The 14,398-nt window shown below is 39.5% G+C and overlaps 1 protein-coding gene across 22 annotated transcripts in view; it reads right to left on the reverse strand.

The window, feature by feature from the left end:
• CSPP1 (centrosome and spindle pole associated protein 1) overlaps positions 1-14,398 on the reverse strand; it is a 171,108-nt gene that overhangs the window by 69,760 nt on the left and 86,950 nt on the right. For 15 of the 22 annotated variants that reach the window (XR_005224296.2, XM_043539532.1, XM_043539538.1 and 12 more), the window contains 4 exons: positions 10,059-10,211; positions 3,701-3,813; positions 2,597-2,746; positions 1,038-1,193 (listed from right to left, as the gene is read on the reverse strand). Coding sequence is in view for 21 of the 22 variants with exons in the window: in XM_043539532.1 (XP_043395467.1) it covers positions 1,038-1,193; positions 2,597-2,746; positions 3,701-3,813; positions 10,059-10,211 (572 nt within the window). In the remaining variant the exon portion in view is untranslated. The remainder of the gene's footprint in view (positions 1-1,037; positions 1,194-2,596; positions 2,747-3,700; positions 3,814-10,058; positions 10,212-14,398) is intronic. The other 7 variants (XM_043539534.1, XM_043539530.1, XM_037892484.2 and 4 more) reach the window with 3 other exon arrangements.

The following is a 14,398-nucleotide window of genomic DNA, read 5'->3' on the forward strand; positions in this document are numbered from 1 at the left end:
CAGACTTCTGACCAGGGCAAGATGGTACAGCTCTGGGGTCTTAGGCTGGGGACCTGCGGGGGAGTTGGCTGGTGCCTTTCTCTGTGTGATTCATGAGAGATTTTGGGTCCCTTTGTGCAATTTAGCTAGGTGTGGGGCTCCACCTGCTGTTGTGATGAGTGAATAAAGCTCCTGGAGGGGTTTGCTGCTTGTCACAAGCAAAGCATTGTGAGAGACAGCCCAGGCTGGGGAGTTAAGTGGGCACAGCAGTACCCCAGTTCCAGGTTGTACCCTGGAGATCCCGTCACAGTGGGACCTCATCCAGTGCACTAAAATGCCCCAATAACAACCATGTGGGTGAAACATGACAATCACTGTGCTCTCAAATGAACTCATGCTGAAAAATGACAAAAGACAAAAACACCGTATTACCTGTGGGCAAACACTTTTCACAAAATGATCATTCTATATCTAACCTGTCAGCTCTCAAACTCAAAGGAAACCTGCACAATGCTTTCAAAAGATGAGCCTAAGAGCTTAAATTCATAACTTTGCTAGACACTAAAAATCATGGACTCAATAAAGACACTGGATTTATGGCTCATTACAATAATCTGTAACCCACTAACCCTCCTTTGTCCTATGACTGCAGAGGTGTTAACTACCCACTTTCACCTTGAATAGTCTCTTGCAACATGTGTTAATTTCTTATGCTAAGAAATGTTACATCTTGAATTTAGCTGTGAAGCACCTTTTCCAGATGTGAAGACCTCTGTGTAAGCTTGAAAGCTTGTCTCTTTCACCAAGAGAAGCTGGTCTAATAAAAGACATTACCTTACCCATTGTGTCTCTCTGTGCATATACTAGGTTTTTTGTCAATATTTCCCACCATTGCTAGTGTTGGTAGATATAACGGGAGCACTAGTGAAGATAGGGCCTTCAGCAGCTGCTAGAAAATAGTTGCAGTTTATTATCAGGATTCAATTTTTCTAGCAATTGTCTTACTAAAAATAAAATAGGACGATATGTTTAGACTTTACAAAGTCCTTAAAGCGTACCACCTTTTTTTCCTCTTCCATCTTTGCTATTTTTTCTCGCTCATAATATTGTCTAAGTTGTTCGTTCTGTTTGTCTTCCTCCTCTTTCCTCTTTTTTTCAGCCTCTTTTCGTCTGTCTTCAGTTAAGCGAATTAACTCTTCATTTTTTAATCTTTGCTGTAAAGAGAATATTGTTGGTGAATAAAAACAAAAAATAATCAATATTTTTGAAGTTTTTTATTTTGCTTGAGAAATTAAAATTGTATCTGAGAGGTAAATATGAATGGAAAAACAACATGCAGTTGATCTAATGAACAAAGTTTTCAAATTAGAACTTTTGCCATACACCTCAAACATTTGAGGTGAAATCCTGGCTCCCATGAAGTCAATGGCAGAACCCCCACTGACTTCAGAAAGGCCAGGATTTCACCTCTGATGCATTGGTCTCATTCAGAGCTAGACTGAGGCTCAGAGGCTTTTAAGACTCAGCCCTGAGTAAACAATGGTACATAGCTGCGCCACCCCCACAGGAGCCTCAAAAATAAATAGCTGCTCAGTCAGAATTCTTCCCCTGTTCCTGAAGGAAAGTTACAACAATACTTTAATGGGTGCAGCTCATTTCCCTCATTATACCAGCCCACCTCTGTTAATCAGTCCCATACCCATCCCACCAAATTGCTCATAAATGGGAGCAAGGGGGCAGAATCTGGAATGCTGGGATTGTGGTCCATGCCACGCTCTAGCCTATGATCTACGTAGGTTTTACACAGCCATGCAGAGGATTAGAGGAGGTGTTACTTCGCTGCACGTAACACAAGGGCACAAGCTATCTATCCCAAATTAACTATGGGAAGAAATATAATCAAATTAATTCAGCTTTTTAAAACTGAAAAATACATCTAAGCTTTTTATTTTGAATTACATTAAAATTGCACACCTTGATAACAATTTTCATTACCACTTGGTTCAGGGCAAACGTCAAGAAATTACTGCTTTTTTTCAAAAATAAGTATTCCAGCCCTTTCCAAAGGAACACTGCCAACTTTTTTTAAAAATCATGCTTCCTCTGCAATATTTCCCCCCTACTACATTTACAAGTATTTCCAAAGTCTTCTACAACTAAAAGATTAGAGAAAAAATACCTCCCTATTTTTCAGTTTGTTTACTTGGTCAATTTGACAGTATTCTGCATTCCCCTGTATGATCAATCTCCTCTGTGCTAACACAGCAGCAGGTGAAAGAAAAAAATCTTTTCTTAAAATAAGAAAACATAACTGTAAGACCACCAAAACTGACATTAGGCCCAGAGATAGGTTTAATACTTGACTATATTTCAACTATTAAAAAAAAATCTGACTAGATTTCAAATTGATGGTGTTCTTCTAAGATTAAGGGAAGTGGAAGGATTTTGCTGACTAGTTGTGGGGCCCACCTACTTTCTAGTTTTCCAGTGAGGTTCCACAAGCCTTTTTCTGACACAGAGTATTTTATGAGCTTCCTTAGAGATTGCAAAATGCAAATGCTTCAATGTGCTGGTTAGGGGTAAGGGGGAAAATAATCATTAAAATTAGATAGCACACCTCCTCCTCTTTCCTTCTTTTCTTTTCCTGTTCCTCTTCATATTCTTTTTGCATTCTGCTCCTCTGTTCAACTAGTCGCTTTTCTTCTTTTTCTTCTTCAATTCTAAGTTTTTCACGCTCTGCTTCTTCCCTGAGTCTCTTTTCCTCAATCTAGAGAACAAAGCTAACTTTCATCTGTGGATAACAGCTTAGTGATCCAATGAACAACGTTTACATGTGTGGCACTCTGTAAATGCTTGAACCCTGCATTTGTAGCATTAAGGAGCATACAAGGCAACTGCAAGGGAATTCCAGGACCTTCCTGCACTACAGCTCATTTAACTGTTGATTTGTTTAGACCAGCTGTTTGAATATTCTTTAAACCTTTTTGGTGTATATAAAACACCTGAAAGCTTTCTCTCTCTTTTTTTTTTTTTCCAAACACAAAAAACGTAATCACTTCTCCCACAGAGAGCCATGCCAAACTGTGGTACAATTTTAAAACTGATCAAACAACATTAATTTCATACATGATAATACACAACATACTTCCCACCCTCCCCCCATTTTTCCTCCTCAATTCTTTTTAACTATTATGGCACTGGTTTGTTACACTATAAAACATGTTACACAACAAAAAAAATTGTTAGCAGAACTATTGTGCACAAACATTACTAAAAATAACTAGGTTCTTATTGTCACTTTTGTCCTTCCTCTTTCTCTGCTTAGGATGCTCACTTGTGTCATATTAAATTTAGACTGTTCATTCTTAAGGGCAAGGCCTGTGCCTTCACGTTTTTAAGAGGCTCCTAGCACACTTTGGGGACTCAAAAAAATGTTTAAAAACACAACTGAATTTAAGTCAATCACTAATGGCATCAATTTTCTGATTCCAGATGGTTTATAGCACTTTGCTGATTCAGGCACAATCCTACAAACACGTAAGCATATGAGTACTCCAATGAAATTCAGTGGGACTACTCATCTGCATGAAGTTACTCACATGCATAAGTCTGTACAGGACTGGGGCCTTCGAGAGCATGTATTGGATAAAATCCTTGATAAGTTGTATTTAAGCATCTGAGCTTTTTTACTTAACAGGGTAATATTGGCACATGCATTCACCTGCAAACGAAGAAAATTCTTGTATGCTTCTTGCCGCTTAAGTTGTTGTTCAGATGGTGGCTCACTAAATATGTTACCTCGAACATAGGGAGAGGTTTGTGCAAATGTAAAACCTAGAAGAAGACAGTTTTCCAAATATAATCAAAACTAGTTTTGAGACAGAAAACCAGATGAAAGAAACACAAACATTTATCTCCCATGGTAGTTTACAATACACATTATCCAAAGATATTATAGAAATAGTTTTCAAACAGAGTTTTTATATTTTCTGTGCAGAATTTAGTATGAGTTTCACTGTTCAATTAATATTAGTTAGTTATTTGGGTTTGTACAAAAATATTCAAATAACTAAAGGATTTTAGGATATCAAGCAACAAATAAATGAATATATAGGTCATGTTAGTATTCTGATGTTTATGATGAAAAACACAGTCCGTCACAACCAAATCTATACAGCTGCTTTCATATGTATACCAGGGTTTACAGTTCTTTTTTTTTTTTAAATTAGGCAAAAAAGTTTCTAAGTTCAACACTTCATTGCTTGTGATTACCATTCAGCAGATTTATCAGATATAACTCAATAGCTGTTCTTAAAACATACTAAATTTTTAAAAAACAGAATATAATTTGAAAAACAACACAATACACATCTTCATTAGACTAATGTTCAGATAACAGGATGATAGGCACTACAGAAAATGCATAATTAGAATCAAGTGATACAGATTTCAGTAGGTCAAATTCCTCTGCTGTAATGAGCATACTGTACTATGAATTTTTAATTTAACATCTTTTTCAGCACAGCCATTCTGGTTAGTCTGTTGAAAATGATATCATTAAGGGTTAGGCTGAAAGTTTAATCTGAGCCCTAAGTAAGGCTTAGCTCAGAGCTGTGGTGCTCCAGGAGCAGCTCTGGAAAGGAAGATTGGCTAGCTGTTCTTCAAATTCTTTTTTGGCCTTTCTAATCCTCTTTTCTTTTCCACCTGCTTTTGGAGAACAGGATATCCAGAGAAACTGCAACTCTGAAGGGTATGTCTGAGTCAAAGACTCAAAAAATAACAGCAAAAAAAAAATTCAAATACATCAGAAGCAGGAAACCTACTAAACAACCGGTGCGGCCATTGGACAATCAAGATGCTAAAAAGAAAAGGAGTACTTGTGGCACCTTAGAGACTAACAAATTTATTTGAGCATAAGCTTTTGTGAGCTACAGCTCACTTTATCGGATGCATCCGATGAAGTGAGCTGTAGCTCACAAAAGCTTATGTTCAAATAGGCCTAATGGCCTGTGATGGGATGTTAGATGGCGTGGGATCTGAGTTACTACAGAGAACTCTTTCCTGGGTATCTGGCTGGTGAATCTTGCCCATTTGCTCAGGGTTTAGCTGATCGCCATATTTGGGGTCGGAAAGGAATTTTCCTCCAGGGCAGATTGGAAGAGGCCCTGGAGGTTTTTCGCCTTCCTCTGTAGCATGGGGCACGGGTCACTTGCTGGAGGATTCTCTGCTCCTTTAAGTCCTTAAACCACGATTTGAGGACTTCAATAGCTCAGACATAGGTGAGAGGTTTTTCGCAGGAGTGGGTGGGTGAGATTCTGTGGCCTGCGTTGTGCAGGAGGTCGGACTAGATGATCATAATGGTCCCTTCTGACCTTAATATCTATGAATTTATAAATAAATTTGTTAGTCTCTAAGGTGCCACAAGTACTCCTTTTCTCTTTGCGGATACAGACTAACATGGCTGCTACTCTGAAACAAGATGCTAAAGGAGACCTCAAGGAAGATAAGGCCATTGCGGAGAAACTACATGAATTCTTTGAAACTGATTTCACAGCTGAGGATATGAGGGAGATTCCCAAACCCGAGCCATACTTTTTAGGTGACAAATCTGAGGAACTGTCCCAGATTGAGATGTCATAAGAGGAGGTTTTGGAACAAATTGATAAATTAAACAGTAATACACCACTAGGACAAGATGGTATTCACTCAAGAGTTCTGAAAGAACTCAAATATGAAATTGCAGCACCATTAACTGTGGTATGTAGCCTATCATTTAAATCAGCTTCTGTACCAGATGACTGGAGGATAGCTAATGTGATACCAATTTTTAAACAAGGCTCCAGAGGTGATCCCAGCAATTACCAGCCAGTAAGCCTAACTTCAGTACCCGGCAAATTAGTTGAAATTCTAGTAAAGAACAGAATTATTGGACACATATATGAACATGACTTGTTGGGGAAGAGTCAACATGTTTTTTTGTAAAGGGAAATCATGCCTCACGAACCTACTAGAATTCTTTGAGGGGGTCAACAAGCATGTGGACAAGAGTGATCCAGTGGATATAGCATACTTAGATATTCAGAAAGCCTTTGACAAGGTCCCTCACCTTAGGCTCTTAAGCAAAGTAAGCTGTCATGGGATAAGAGAGAATGCCCTCTCATGGATCAGTAACTGATTAAAAGATAGGAAACAAATGGTGGGAATAAATTGTCAGTTTTCAGAAGGGAAAGAGGTAAATAGTGGGGTCCCCCAGGGGTCTGTACTGGGAGCAATACTGTTCAACATATTCATAAATGATCTGGAAAACAAGGTAACAATGAGGTGGAAAAATTTGCAAATGATACAAAACTACTCAAGATAGTTAAGTCCAAAGCAGATTGCAAAGAGTTACAAAGGTATCTCAAAACTGAGCGACTGAGCAACAAAATGGCAAATGAAATTCAATGTTGATAAATGCAAAGTAATGCACGTTGGAAAACATAATCCTAACTATACATATAAAATGATGGGGTCTAAATTAACTGCTCCACTCAAGAAAGAGATCTTGGAGTCATTGTGAATAGTTCTCTGAAAACAGCCACTCAATATGCAGCAGCAGTCAAAAAAGCTAACACAATGTTGGAAATCCTTCAGAAAGGTATAGGTAAGACACAAAATATCATATTGCCTTTATATAAATCCATGATATGCCCACATCTTGAATACTGCGTGCAGATCTAGTCACTCCATCTCAAAAAAAGATATATTAGAATTGGGAAAGGTACAGAGAAGGGCAACAAAAATGATCAGGGCGTCTGGAACAGCTTCCATATGAGGAGAGACTAATAAAACTGGGAAAGAGATGACTAAGGGGAGATATGATAGACGTCTATAATATCCATGACATATGTGGAGTAAGTAAATAAGGAAGTGTTATTTACTTCTTTTCACAACACAAGAACTAGGGGGTCACCAAATGAAATTAACAGGCAGCAGGTTTAAAACAAACAAAAGGAAATATTTCTTCACACTGTGCACAGTCAACCTGTGGAACTCATTGCAAGAGGATGTTGTGAAGGCCAAGACTATAACAGGCTTGAAAAAAGAACTAGATAAGTTCATGGAAGATAGGTCCATCAATGCCTATTAGCCAGGATGCCTATTAGCTGTTTGCTAGAAGCTGGGAATGAGCGACAGGAGATGGATCACTTGATGATTACCTGTTCTGTTCATTCCCTCTGAAGCACTTGGCATTAGCTACTGTTAGAAGACAGGATACTGGGATAGATGAACCACTGGTCTGACCCAGTGTAGCGATTCTTTTGTAGGATATGATGCCTTGGCCCTTCATCAGATACTGCATTCTCCTCTACTCAGATCCAGCCTGCTCAGCTGAAAGGTGAACTGAAGGTATGTGGAAGAGTCATGGCTCTATCTGTTCCCCACCCACTCACTCAGAAGGGTTGAGGGAAATATTAGCCACAAAGCCGCCACTTTAACTGTGTGGTCTCTATGCACACACCCCATCCTACATCCAGATCCAAGATCTGGGTAGCTCCTGTGCAGTCAAGTCCCATGTATTTCCTTTTGACTGCATACATAGGCTGCGGTTACAATCTAACCTTAAACTTGTATACAATCTATGCCTGTCTAATTTCTAACATCAAAAACATTATAATGTTAAATTCATATTTAGTTTTCCTCTTGTGGAATCATAAATACAGTGATGATGAAGAAACAGTGATGAGCACCATAAAAGAACCTATATGCAACAGAATACTTTTCACAATTTAACTGTTTCTCTGTGACATTCAATGGGAAATTCAACTGAGCCTGAGAAGAAGCCAGAATTTACCAATGTACATTGCCAAAGAGCCACATCAGCAGCCCCTCATCAGCTCCTCCCTCCCCCCAGCTCCCAGCGCCTCCCGCCCACCAGCTGCCCCACCAATCAGCACCTCCTCCTCCCTCCCTGCACCTCCTGATCAGCTGTTTCGTGGCATGCAGGAGGCTCTGGGGAGGGAGGGGGAGGAGTGAGGGCACGGCAGGCTCGGGAGGGGGCGGGAAGGGGTGGAGTGGGGGCAGGACCTGTGGCAGAGCCAGGGATTGAGCAGTGAGCACCCCCCAGCACATTGGAAAGATGGCGCCTATAGCTCCAGCCCCGAAGTCAGTGCCTATACAGGGAGCCGCATATTAACTTCTGAAGAGCCGCACGTGGCTCCGGAGCCACAGGTTGGCCACCCCTGATTTATGTCCCACAAAAACGGTACATTAGCACTATTCAGGCTCTCTGCCAGGGCCGGCTCCAGGCACCAGCTTTCCAAGCAGGTGCTTGGGGCGGCAGTCCGTGCTCCGGGGCGGCAATTCAGCAGCAACTGCTTGGGGTGGCAAAATTGATAGAGCCGCCCCTGCTCTCTGCACAGGGGTGAGTTTCACTCTAGGGCTCTATTGCCTTGCTTGACTTTAAGTACCACCAGGAAGTGTTGTCACAATTAAGAGTCTGCCATTATTATTTACCATTTTACATAATCATAAAAACATTGCCAAATTTTCATCCCAAAGTAAACAAACTAAATACTCAGTTTTTCAAATCTCATACACAGCAAACAAAATTAGCTGGGTTAAAATGTTTTTAAGTTACTGGTTCCAGGAAAAAAAGAGTTTTCTCCAGAATTTGCACAATAGGAAATTGTTTAAAAATACCCAATCTAATTTTTTTCCTCAAATAAATACCCTAACCATATGCTTTTAAAAATTAACAGGATAGTAATTTAACTGACAGTGAAATTATTGGCCTGTAACTTTGTGTTTTCATCATCTCCTTTTCCCAGTTCTGTGACATTATTCCTTAATCGGAACAGTTATGATTTATTCTACCAGAAAGTGTAAGGCGAAAAAATGGAAATCATCCCCATAATATAAGACTCTGCTTCATGGCTTTTCTATTGGTCTAGTGATCTCCCAAACAACACTCAAAGAACCCAAACAAATATTAATACAAGAGGGAATACAAGAGAGCAACAAATGGTGGGGTGAGGTGGGACAAACGACATGACTATGACAATTACTTTTAAATAACTTCCCTTTGTGATAATGTCTCCCTTTACCCCCTAACCTATGAAAATGGCTTTTTCCTTGCCTTGAACATCAAAACTTCATCCCCATCTCTTTGACTAAAAAACAACTACAGAGAAATCTCACCTAACAAGAAGCAACTGAATACAAAGAGCCAACATTGTGGTCTCAAACATCTAATTTGCTCAGTGTCTTTAAGGGTATGTCTACACAGCAACTAGACACCCCCGGCTGGTCCAGGCCAGCTGACTCAGGCTCACGGGGTTCCGGCTGCAGAGCTGTTTCATTGCTGTGTAGAATTCTGGGCTCGGGCTGGTGCCAGAGCTCTTGGACCCCTAACCTCACAGAGTCTTAGAGCCTCCGGGACAGGTTTTGTCTTAGAGCCCCCCTAGACTGTGTTTGGGCATCCTAACCCTGCCTGAGCCCCCCTAAGCAGTGTTTGGGCGCTCTAAGCCTGCCTGAACCCCCCTAGGCAGTGTTTAGGTGCTCTAAGCCTGTCTGTGCCCCCCTAGGCAGTGTTTAGGCGCTCTAAGCCTGCCTGAGCTCCTGAAGACTGTGCTTGGCTGCTCTACTCCGGCCTGAGCCCAGAGAACTTGTTGCCTGGGCCTCTGAACTGTTCGTTTGCTGCTCGGCCCTGAGCATAGGTCTGAGCCACCGCCCCTTCACTGCCCTGATTGTGGGCTAGGACCCTGACTGCCTATTGCTCTACCCAAACTGCTGACCAGAGCTACAAGCCAAGAGTGACTCAGCTGATTCCTCAACCGTGAGCAATGCCCTGTGACGTAGTGAGGCGCAGTGGCCTCCCACTGACCCAGAGGGGGAAGGGCCACTGCTAACCCACTACAGCTTCCAACAACAATAAGGCAAGAGGACTGTTGGGAAAGAGGTGGGAGCGTGCCTCACACGGTAGGCATGATTGACAGTTTTATGACTGACAGAAAAAGAGAGATGTACAAGAGCTTGAGAATTTTTGACCACCAAAACCTAATAATGTTTATAACTGATAACATAATATTCTTAAAAACCTGCTATTTTATTTGTAGATGCTTCTGTGTTCTCAGGTCTTGGAGAGGCCAAACTTTGGTCAACCGATACAATAGCCCTTTTATCTTGATAGTGTCTTGCCTCTGGGTTATGATACGCATCTTCATTTTGCTTGTGCATCACGTTCAAGTCAGCTAAAGGAGAGGGGAAACAGCTATTTATAATATTTTATTCCCACAAGTGGCATGTGTATTCTCAAAAACAAGAAATTTCACTGGGTCTACTTTCAGGGCACACCAACTATGGGAACAAAAGAGTAAATAAAAAAACAATGATGTGAGCTAGAAATGAGAAAAGTGGTCACCTGGAACTTACTGAACAAGGAAATAAGATTACCAACAACTTTTTACTCAGAAACCTTTTGTCAGCAATGACCCTTCACAGCAAAAAGCAGAAAATACCACAAAAAGCAAGGATTAAAAGCTTGAAGCATGACGCAGTTGACACAATGTGTCGTGACTGTGTTTGTTTCCAAAATCCTCCTCTGTTAAAAAGGTTGTAAAATACTCTGATTTAATATTGAGTATCTATACTGCTTATTTCATTTCTCCTAAGAATGCTGAATGTTGTATATCATTACATGTGAATTGGTTCTTCTCACATTCTTTAATAATCCAGCTACTGCTTTGTGATATGTAAACATACATTCACAATATGTGATATGCTCAAAGTTATACCAGGACTGAAAAGTTCATCTAGTGATTATTTTTACAGATTTTTCAACATAATTTGCAGGCGCTATATTCATTACTACAAAGACACTGATAATTTTTCATAAGTGATGATTATGGGATGCCCAATATGACACACTTTAAAGAGTCCTTATTTTCAGAAAGTGCTATGCCCCTACCCTCTGAAAACTGGCCTCTGTAAGGTATCACACAAAAACTGAGGCACCCAAAACCATTCATCACTTTTACAAATCTTGACTACTGTTAATATTTTTGGCTCAAATCTTGCCAATATGAAGAATTACTAGCAAAAGGTTCTACTAATCTTAGTACAGTAGCTCAATAACAGAGCTACTTATTCAAATATCAGTTTGAGTCCTCTTGCTGCAAATCAGAGTAGAAAATCTCAAAGTGAGACATTATTGTGCTATAGTTCAAAGAGCGAAGTTCTAGTAGAACTAGTTAATAACATTTGCCAGTTTTACGTAACAGTGCAATATTTAATTCAGGTTTTCCTTTGCCAGCTAACAGATTATTTCCATACCTAACCAGATTAAGATCAATTTTTTAGCAATTCTGTAAGGAATACACTTGAAATTAATTTGAGATATTAAAAAGATAATATAATCTGTAGGTAAAGAAGGATCCCACAAAGCAGCCTACCAACCTATGAGTTCGTGATTCTATCCAATAATGTTTTTAAAAATTAATAGGTTTTCAAAATATTTACAAGGCAAAAAGGAGAAATTGCCAAGATAAATGGAAACCTATCACGTGCTATGAGAATGCCACAAATGAGCAATTGTTATACTATCATATACCTGGAAAAGAGTAATAGCTAAACTAAAACCAATTTTAAGGGCAGCTGCATATGTTGTTACTGACCATTTTTAATCTGTCTGGATATTTAAGGCTGGATATTCCCAGAACTTTAAATGATATTCCTCTCTTAGAAGCAGCTACTTAGAAATTACTATAAACACAGTACACAAAACCAGTGAAGAGAGATTTCACTGGGATGAAAAAGGAACACTATGCACAATAGAAAATAATTCATATATATGGGCGTAATAACTCATACTTCCATATAACATGGTATGTCATGTCATTTCACACAAAGCTGTGGATATGGCCAAAAATTTTGAAACTGGGAACCTAAAACTTAGGTTACTAAATCTATATTTTAGGCACATAGTGTTGAAAATGATGGCTAGCCTTAATTTCCAAACAAACTGCTTTGGTCCTGAATTCAGCAGTATTCTATATTGATGTCATCAAATACTCTACCTCAGTGGTTTTCAACCTATGGTCTGTGGACCCTGCGTGGTCTGCAGACTACGTCTAAGATTTCCAAAGGGGTCCACACCTCTGTTCAAAATTTGTTAGAGGTCTGCAAATGAAAACAGGTGCTCTAACTCAATGTTATGGTCCTGAATTTAGCAGTATTCTATATTGATGTCAACAAGTACTTTAACTCAATGTTACATTGAAGTTTTGATGTAATAATGAAATGCACATAGACTTCAGAAATTCTCCCATCTTTTTTTGTTGGGCATTCACTTCAAATGCAAGAAGAATTAGAGTCAAACAGAATATGATTCAACCTAAACGAAACAGCTAGGTCAATATCCTTTTGCACAGAGAAACAAGAACTGCAAGTTGAAATTTCGAGTACTCTAAAAGTACTAATTCAGATTAAGCATGATAACATGCTCTGAGCCATAACTATAAATTTTTCCTTTACCATGTTGTGCTTTACATCGGGCATTTCTCAATACTATATATTGAACAGTCCCAAACTCTTGAAATAACAGCGGGAATTGACTTGTATATGGGTGTGAATAGGAGGTTTTACTTATATTAGAAGAACCCACTTTCCCTTCCTGAGGGTAATCATTAGACAGTCACCTATTCTGAAGACTCATGAGGGGCATTCAGTGCATCAAGAAGAAAAAACTACAAAACTCCTACCTTTGAGTCTTTACACATTACCAGAACACCTAGACATGATGCTAACAGTGCTACTGAGGTTCTTATCCCCTTGGTTAAATGACCAAGCAGTGAAGAAGCATGAAAATACATTGTTTAAATTAGGCTTCTTTGAGAAAAAAGTGCTTGTTACAGTAAAATGTACCCACAGAAGGCCCACATAAAGCCTTATGGATCACTTAAGTCTGTACAGACAAATGCACCCCTCTTCTCCATGGCTGCAGAACCAGCTAGGTAAGAGATTTCTGCACAATAATACACTGAGGGTAGGAAGGAATGGCGTGTAGGTAGGCCAGTAAAAGGGGTGAAAACAGGGCTGGTATTCTTCTATGCGGATCTTCCGATCTCTCCTCACAGAGAGGTCCATATAAGAGCCCACAAACACTACTTCATCCATTGAGATAAAGCAACCTCCACGAAGGGGCTCCACAACTGCTCTGCAGTCTTGTGGGAGGAAGACAGGATATTTGGTGCAAATAGTATAGGAGACTTTCTGTATTGGAATGAATTTGACCTTACTGCATTTATTTTGAGGTGGACAGATCTGACTGGGCCTGCTGAAAGACAAACAAACTGTTGTTGTTTTTCCTAATGGTTTTTTTTGGGTTTTTTTTGTTTTTTAATACAGAAACTACTGTTCAAGAGTTCATGGTAAACAATGTAACTTGTGTCTTTCCCAACCACTCTCAGCTAGCCTGATCTGGGGGACTGAGCTCATGACAGGGAGCCAGGAACTTGAAATTTAATCCCAGATGTGCCACTGACTTGTTTTGTGGCCTTGGATAAATTATTTCCCTGTGTTGCAGTTTCCCTGTTTGTCTATCTCCATCTCTTTCTTACAAAGGTACTGTGATGATTAAGTAATTGATGAGTACTCAGTACTTTGCAAAACACAAAGAATAAATAAATGCTGAGTATTATTAGTATCTGACTGTCTTTATATGACAATTTACAAGGCTGTCATAGTGGGCAAGCTCAAATAATATTCCACTTCCCTTTATGGACTCATTCAGATTTGTTCTTAGTCTGTTTGTCCCAAGTAGAGAGTCCATGATTAGAAGTTATATTGTTGTAATGTACTGCTCCTATGGAAACATTTAAAATGAAAGTACATCACACCAATCACACATAAATACAGGGCCTAGCATATTGGAAATCTTTTCATCTAGCAATCCTTTCCACTTTGTTTTCTGTTGTCTTTTCTTGCCCCGTAGCCTATGCTTATAGGTATTTGCTAGGTAAGCCATGGGTATAAGTTAAGGCAGTAATATAATGAACTTACACGGCCTCTAAGACAATAGTTTAACTAAATAAGGCATAAGGCCCAAAAGCCTTAGATTAAGCAGCTAACAAGGAGTAACCCTAGATCATAAAATCACAAGACAGAACGCTGTAATAACTGAACTGCCAACAGGTAATCAGAAGATGCTAGTTTATACCAGCTTGGGCTATTTGAGGTTAGGAACACCAGCAGATGTCTGACCACAAGTTTATAAATAAATGCTAATAAATGCTAATAAAATAATATAATGTCAATAAATGCTAATAATATAAATGCTAATAAACTTGAGGTAAACAGATTACTAATCTGTGGGAGAAGGGCACCCCAACGTTAGTAGGGTGACAAAATACAAATAAGGAAAAGGGGAGAAACCCCTATG

This window comes from Chelonia mydas, chromosome 2 (genome assembly GCF_015237465.2).
Source record: "Chelonia mydas isolate rCheMyd1 chromosome 2, rCheMyd1.pri.v2, whole genome shotgun sequence".
Taxonomy (NCBI): domain Eukaryota; kingdom Metazoa; phylum Chordata; order Testudines; family Cheloniidae; genus Chelonia; species Chelonia mydas.